The sequence below is a fragment of the Condylura cristata genome, unplaced genomic scaffold, assembly GCF_000260355.1.
Source record: "Condylura cristata isolate star-nosed mole 26May11 unplaced genomic scaffold, ConCri1.0 scaffold00023, whole genome shotgun sequence".
NCBI lineage: Eukaryota > Metazoa > Chordata > Mammalia > Eulipotyphla > Talpidae > Condylura > Condylura cristata.
Genome location: NW_004567124.1, coordinates 32,938,037 through 32,945,075, shown reverse-complemented (window position 1 = coordinate 32,945,075; position 7,039 = coordinate 32,938,037). Strand labels below are relative to the sequence as shown.

Genomic DNA, 7,039 nt, shown 5'->3' with positions numbered 1-7,039 from the left:
CAACACTTTACAGGACACAGACTTTTCTCCTACAAAGCGCGCGGTCTAGGATCACGCACCCGGTAATTACTATTCCGGCAGAAGGAGGAGGCAGGGCGGTGAGACGCGAGCACCGAGGGTTGTTCTTCCAGCGGATCCCGCCAGCACCCTCGCGCGCAGGCTTTGTGCGAAACAGGGCGCAAACCCTCCCAAGAGACCCGGCCCGGGAGTGCACGGTTGGCTTCCTATGCCTAGGGCACTGCTGGAACTGGGGTCTGCGTGAGGAGCAGTAGTGAAAACGGAGCGGTCGAGTGCACCGATCTCTGGAAACCTCAACTCACCCATAACGAAATTGGCCTCGGGCCAAGCCCGCACCTGCGCTTAAAAAGGGCCCGGGGTTCCCCCATGCTTCAAGTTAGGAGAGAGGGCGAGAGAAAACGGATTCCCTCTCCCCTGAACTCTCACCCCACCCCATTTTCCCAGAGGTCAGAAAGGGAATGTTAGCACCAGACCTGGAGTGTTTCTGTCTTTGGAAACAACGAAAATATGAAAATCAGAGTGCAGAGCCGAAAGAGCCTCAGGCACACTGCTAGGCTCCAGCTGGTCAGAACAGAGTGGTGGTAGGGAGACAAAAAGGTTAGGTCCCCTGCCGGGAGGGAACCTTAAAACTAAAAACTAGGGAGTTGCCACCGAATCCTGGTTTCTGGAACGTGCAACCGAAAAAGGATGGGACCCCCACAGCACTCCAAACTAGGGACATCTGCCAGAGATCTGAACCTGACCCTGGAGCCACAGTTACCATGTTTCTAGCATCTTCTCGCATTTCCTCTGGTTCCTGGGCCAGTGCATTGGGCTGTGGGGTGAATTTTGCAGATAACCATTGTGAGGGGAGTGGAGATCGTGGGTTTCGCCTGACCTATCTATAGGGAGGGAGGAGCAAAGAACGGTGCTTTACAGGGAGGGAACTTCAATTCACAAGGACAAAGAGTGGCGAGCAGCTGGAGAACTGGTAAAATCGGCCCACTTCGCACTAGCAGCGTCCAGTGCTCAGCTGGGGTGGTATGAGGGAAGAAGCGGGAGTGGGAGGGGCGTCCTAAACCTTGCCAGCCCTAGGCTTCAGCTCCCAGGGACCCAAAACCTGGGGTGGGAGGGCCGACCCGGTGGAAAGAGGGCTCAGCCGGCTGTCTGCCTGTAGTTGCCATTAATCTCCTGGGCGAGGTTGACCGCTTCGGCCCCCAGAGGCAGCCGATCGCTGTATTCGGAGCCGGCCTCGAACTCCTCCTGGTTGGCCTTGGACTGGGACTCTACCAGAGAGCAGGCTGCCAGGCTCTCCTCCCTCTGCAGGTCCCCACCTGGGTCCCCCTGCTCCACGTCTTCATCAAGGCCCTCCCCGGGGGGCTCCTCTGGCTCCTCGCCTGTCTCACCGCCCACCCGGTAGCTTTTCTCCGACTCGAGGTAGGAGGCACGTGGGTCGAAGTCTGCGGCCATGCGCTTCTCCATGGGGTCGGGGGCCTGAGGCCGCAGGATTAGACGGTAGGGCTTGCCCGGGTGCTTGGCCAGCAGATGGCAGCAGGCAGCGCCCAACAGGGGCACGGTGGCCAGCACCAAGAGAAAAACGCTCACCGCCACGATGACCAGCAGAGACGGCAACTCCTTCTTAGTGGCGAACACCACTTGCACGTGGCAGCCCTCGCCAGCCAGCGCCAGACACACGGAGTAGTTGGTGCCAGGCTGCAGACCGCGGAACCAGTATGCGTTGACGCCCTCCTCCACGCGTGACCACTGCACGGCTGCGCCGCCCCCCGCGGGGCACAGATACAGCAGGCGCACGGGACGCCGCCCCGGACGCCCGGCTTCTCCGCCGCTGCCGGGTACAGAGCCCCAGCGGGCAGCTAGCGGCATTAGTTGTACCCGCGCCTCGCGCTCCGCCACGTCCAGCGCAATGACACCCAACTCAAAGACGTGAGGCTTGAGCTCCGCACTCTGGTTGAAGGCGTGGTTGGACACGTACCGCGAGGGATCCCCGTGGCCGCAGCGCTGCTCCACCTCCACGTCCGCAGGGGGGTCTTCCTCAATTCCTTCACCATGCTGCTCCTCTGGCTCCACCTCGGTCTCCTCGAGGACGCTGACACGGGGCAGCCCTTGGCCTTTGATTTTGCTCTCGGTCTTGGAGGGTAAAACGCTGTTCCCCCTGCCTTTGGTGAACTTGCGCTCAGAGGAAGGGGTCTGTCCATCGGGTTTTCCCCCAGAGCCAGGAGAGTGCTTCGGGGGACTGGCAGCCGCCACTGTCACCCGAACTGAAGTGGAGTTGGAGCCTAGCTCATTGTGGGCACGGCATGTGTAAACGCCTGCCTCCTTGGTGCCCAGGATCGGTACCAACAAGGAGCCGTTTGTGAGGGCCAGGAAGCGCGGTGATGCGGGAGGCGCGGGCCAGGCGGGTGCTGGAGACAGAGTTGGGGCCTCAGTCTGTGTTGGCCCGTCCTCATCTGCATCCTCCTCCCCCTCGTCAGCCACACCCCTGTCGCTCTCTTCACTGAGGACCGGCGGCTCTAACACTATAGTGCCACCCGGGATCTGAAGTTGCCATTGCAAGCGGGGCGTGGGGTGTCCTTCTGCCATGCAGTATAGTACGAGCGTCTGACCTGCACGCAGGGGGCTGCCTGGCTCCTCCGGCGATGGCTCAGTACTCAAACGCACGGTGGGCGGTGCGCAGGACAGGGCCGGCAGGCGGTGGATTGGCACCCCTTGCAGCTCTGGAGGCGAGGCGCACGCAATGGAGTCGGGCTCCGGTAACGAGACCCGAGTACTGGCAGCCCAGGCCTGCAGCCACACAAGGCTGCAGCTACAGTGGAAGGGGTTGTGATAGAGCTGCAGATGGGACAGTGCGCTTAGAGCATCGAAAGTCCCGGGAGCCAATGTACGCAACCTGTTGTTGTTGATGCGCAAGGAGCGCAGATCCGGCAGCGCGCCCAGAGCGTCCCGCGGCAGCGAGCTTAAGCGGTTGTGGTTCATTTTGAGCAGCTGCAGTGCGCTCAGGTTACGCAGGTCACTCCAAGGGAAGCTGGATATGAGGTTGTGGCTCAGGTCGAGGTTTTTGAGCTGACTCAACGCGGCCAGAGCGCCAGGCTCCACCGCGCGCACCTCATTGTGCGCCAACCACAGCGACGTGACCTGCGTAACGTCAGCAAAAGCACCGCGCCGAAGCACCGTGATCTTGTTGGCCGACAGACTGAGCGTGGTCACGTTGGCCGGCAATCCTTCCGGCACCTCTTTTAGCTCCTTGTAGGCACAGTCCGCGAACTGGTGCGCATACTTGTCCACACAGCTGCAAGGCTCTGGGCACGCTCCCGCCACTCCCAGCAGCGTCCAGGCCAGCCACATCAGCAGCAGGGGCACCATTGCGGATCCTGCAGATGGAAGCCGGGGAAGGGGAGAAGGTGACTCGTCGAACCCCATCTTCCCCCCTCCCCATCAAAGACTGCCTCGGAAAATCTGTACAAAGCAGGCCCCGGGGCTCTGGTAACCTTGTCCTCGGGTGCCCAGGAGAATTTTTTTTTGAGCATGAGTGGGCTCAGTAAAAGCCTCCGGGTTCAATTTCTGCACCTCTCGGGGACCCTGACTTCTTTTTCCAGAGGATTTGTACCTCCTTCTTTTTTTCCTACACTAGTGCTGGCCCCTCCACGGCTCCACCACTCACTGATGTGCCCTGGGTTCTGTGCTGACCCATGTGGGTTTCTAAGCTTTGTTTAACCCCCTGAAAGGGATGCAGAGAGAGGGTAATTTTGTTCCTGACAGGCTGCCCTCCCTCGAACTCTTTGTCCCACGCACAGCACTCACACCCACACCCATACAAGGGCACAACAATACAAACACACACTCTGGTGCTGCCATCAGAACACCAACTCCTGCAGGGGGGTTCGAGGTTCATAACACATTTCGTCGACACACACACATATATACAGGCACCCAGATATGAACACAGTATGCTCTAGGGACCTCATTGTTCTCGCAGGCTGTATCCAGGCATGTGTACATGTTTTCCACCACGAGGCAAAGCACTTTTCTGTTCATTGTGAGGACACAAGTCCTCACACTAACCAGCCCTCGTGCACACAGGATACAGGTGCACACTTGTATGAGCACATAACCTTCCACTGAGACTGAAACCCAAGTGGATCAGCAGTGCAAGAACTTGGGGGTGGTGGGAGGGTAAGACCTGTGGGACCCCAGGAAGCCCCTCTCCCATTCAACTAAAGCTGCCGGCTCTGTCCAGGCACCCATGAGTGAGGGACCAGGGCTTCTCTTTCAACCTTATGTCTGAAGGGGAGAAGGGGTCCCCAACCCCCTAGTCCAGTCCACCTGTCCCCTAGCTAAGGAGGCAGAAGATACGAGGTTCTGCGGCTTTCCACCAGTTCCATCGCGCTGGACCCCCCTCCCCCACCCCCAGCAAAACCCTCTCATCCGCAGCCCCCCCACACACGCACCTACACAGACTCCCGGCTCCCACTTAGGGTTCAGACGGGTTGGTCAGAGCCACTCCCACACACGGCCTTTGGGAATTCCGGTTCCACACACCACCCCCCAACAAACACACTCCGCCTTTGCTCCAGGGGGAGGCCTCCTCCCCTCCTCTCCCTAGTCTGGGGTCAAGGTGCCGCAGGGGTCTTGCATCCTCCTCGGGATGGAGGTGGTGGGGTAGTGCTCAAGGCTTACCGGCTGCGGTCTGACTCCCCGTGCGCTGCCCTCGGGCTGCAAGCTCTTCTCCAGAATGGAAGTCTCCAAGCCCGCACGACAGCCCAAGGGCGATTCCCACATCTGTTGCAAAGGCTGTGGGAAAGGTGAGGGCGGGACAAAGGAGACAGGTAACTTTGACTCCGTCGGCCCAGGGGTCCCACTTTAGCTTTTCCCTTTTGCGTCTCTTTCTCTCACTTCCCGCCTGCTGCAGATGGAAAAGAGTCCTCGCGCGCTCCCGGGCTCGGCAGGGACGCGCACAGCCTCTCCCACCTCCTGCATCAGCTACATTTGTTAAAGCCATAGAGACTCCCCCGGTGGCCAAAACAGGTTGGTCACAAGGGGCGCCCCCACACCCATCGCCCTCCCATTACCCCCACCCCACCACACACACATCTACACATCTGCTGAACTGTTGCTACCGCTCACTACACCGTGCCCCAAGCCCTCACGTTCAAACACATTCACCATACACAGACCCTCACAGTCCACGGTCAATCTTCACACCATAGAATTATCATCATGTGATAATCGCGTCGATGTGTTCAGCTCTCGCTACTCTCGTATTTCCACAGGCACAGCCTCACACGGGACACTCACCATCTCCCTCTCCCGCACACACACGCACTGGCGTTCACTCACCCTCCAGCGCGGGTCCCTCCAGGCCCGCCCGCGAACTTCGCTGCTAATTGAATGCGAGCTGCTTTTACACCCCGCAACACGTGAGACAAACCATCTTTGAGGAATTTGGGGGAAAGAAAGGCGCACAACGGGGGTGGGGCGTGTCTTTGCTTTCAAACTCTTTTTGCAACGCGGGTGGTGGCGCGGGCAGACCGCGAGCGGAGTGGCGCGCAGCCGGCTCTCGCGGGCGCTTCCTTCCCGCACCCTCCCCCTACTAGCCTCCTCCTCCCCGAAGCTACGTTCAACACGATGCATAATTGATAGTGTTAGCAGAGCACCTCACCCTCCCTGCCATTTTTCTCCCCCTGGATCTGAACAGACACAATCTCTGGACTCTTCACCCCCACCAGTCCCTCCCCAGGAAGAGAACCAAGACCAAGCAGGGCGCCGCAGGGTAGTGACTGTCTGCTCCTCATATAGCCACTGTCCCTGCTGAGCTTCTTAAATAAAGCTCAATTCCCACTCTCTGGTCTTTAGTGACTAAGCCAGCCCTTGTGGCCCCTGACCAGACAGGTGCGGCCTGGGGCTGTGGCCCGGGTCTTTAGTGACTAAGCCAGCCCTTGTGGCCCCTGACCAGACAGGTGCTGCCTCGGGCTGTGGCCCGGGGCTGTGGACTGAGCAAGCTGGGCTCCCAAGAAGCCTGCCTGAGTGCACCCAAATGCAACACTTGCCTGCTAGAGGCAATGGCTTGCGGGTGTGGCAGCACGAAAAGGGTGCTTACAGACGTCTGCTCTTTTGAGCACCGTGGGCTGCAGATTTAAGGCCCCAGAATCTCTCTCCCTCCTCTTTCCCAGCCAGCATCTTCACAGCCTTTCAAGCAAACACAGCATCTACCGGCACACTATCCCAAAGCCCACGCAGCCCTCCTCACCCCACAGTCTCACACGCTCACACAACAGCTGGCCTCTGCAGACTCCAGTACTGCTCTCTGTTCCCGACTCTGCATGTCTCTGACAAAACCTGGACATTTCTTTTAGCGACAAGAAGGTGGAAGTGAGGGCACATCTAAAACCGGACTTCTGCCCCCCACTCTCCCCACTCCCACCCCCACCCTTTGCTGCCATCAGCAGCCCTGGAGGCAAGAATTGGGAAAAGAGTCAGGTTTTGGGAGTCACGAAGAGCCTCCCCCACACCCCTTCTTTTCCGGGGACACTGAGCTCTTGGAGGACAAATGCCCCTCCCCCGCCCCCAGCCCTCACCCAGGCAGTGGGGTCTCAGGGTGTGGGTCGATGGCGCGGGTTTGGGGCCTCTGCGGCGATCAATCTTCGGATTTGAGTGTGGAGCATTTTAATGAGCTGGAGAGGAGGGGTGGGAGAGAGACCCGCTAGGAGCGCTGCGTCTAAAGAGACCACCCGACCAAAGGTTCCAAGAATCCTTTGTAAATTAAATATCAACAGTCTGGCGCGTGCAGAGTGCCCGAGCCTCCCTCTGCAACTCCTGCCGTCGCTACAGGCTGCCCAACCGGCTGGAACCGACGCGTCGTGCTCTGCGGGGAATTCAGAACCTAGAACTTAGGTGCGGCGACTGGGCCTGTAGTCTACCCAGCCGACCCGACGGAAGGCCGTGTGGACGCACCTTGAGGGCAACACTCTTCGAGGAGGGCGGAGGGTGAGAGCACCTTAACCCGGGGTGGGATCTGGACAGCTGG

At 59.4% G+C, this 7,039-nt stretch overlaps 1 protein-coding gene across 4 annotated transcripts in view; it reads right to left on the bottom strand.

The window, feature by feature from the left end:
* Window positions 1-6: 6 nt before the first annotated feature.
* ISLR2 (immunoglobulin superfamily containing leucine-rich repeat 2) overlaps window positions 7-7,039 on the bottom strand; it is a 7,985-nt gene continuing 952 nt past the window's right edge. The window contains exons 1-3 of one of the 4 annotated variants that reach the window (XM_012728780.1): window positions 6,591-6,637; window positions 4,693-4,806; window positions 7-3,386 (exon numbers count right to left, since the gene is read on the bottom strand). In XM_012728780.1, coding sequence (XP_012584234.1) covers window positions 1,153-3,378 — 2,226 coding nt within the window. In that variant the 5' untranslated portion in view covers window positions 3,379-3,386; window positions 4,693-4,806; window positions 6,591-6,637 and the 3' untranslated portion in view covers window positions 7-1,152. Of the gene's footprint in view, window positions 3,387-4,692; window positions 4,807-5,189; window positions 5,271-5,352; window positions 5,460-6,590; window positions 6,638-7,039 lie in introns of those variants that run through there. The other 3 variants (XM_004687968.2, XM_012728777.1, XM_012728779.1) reach the window with 3 other exon arrangements.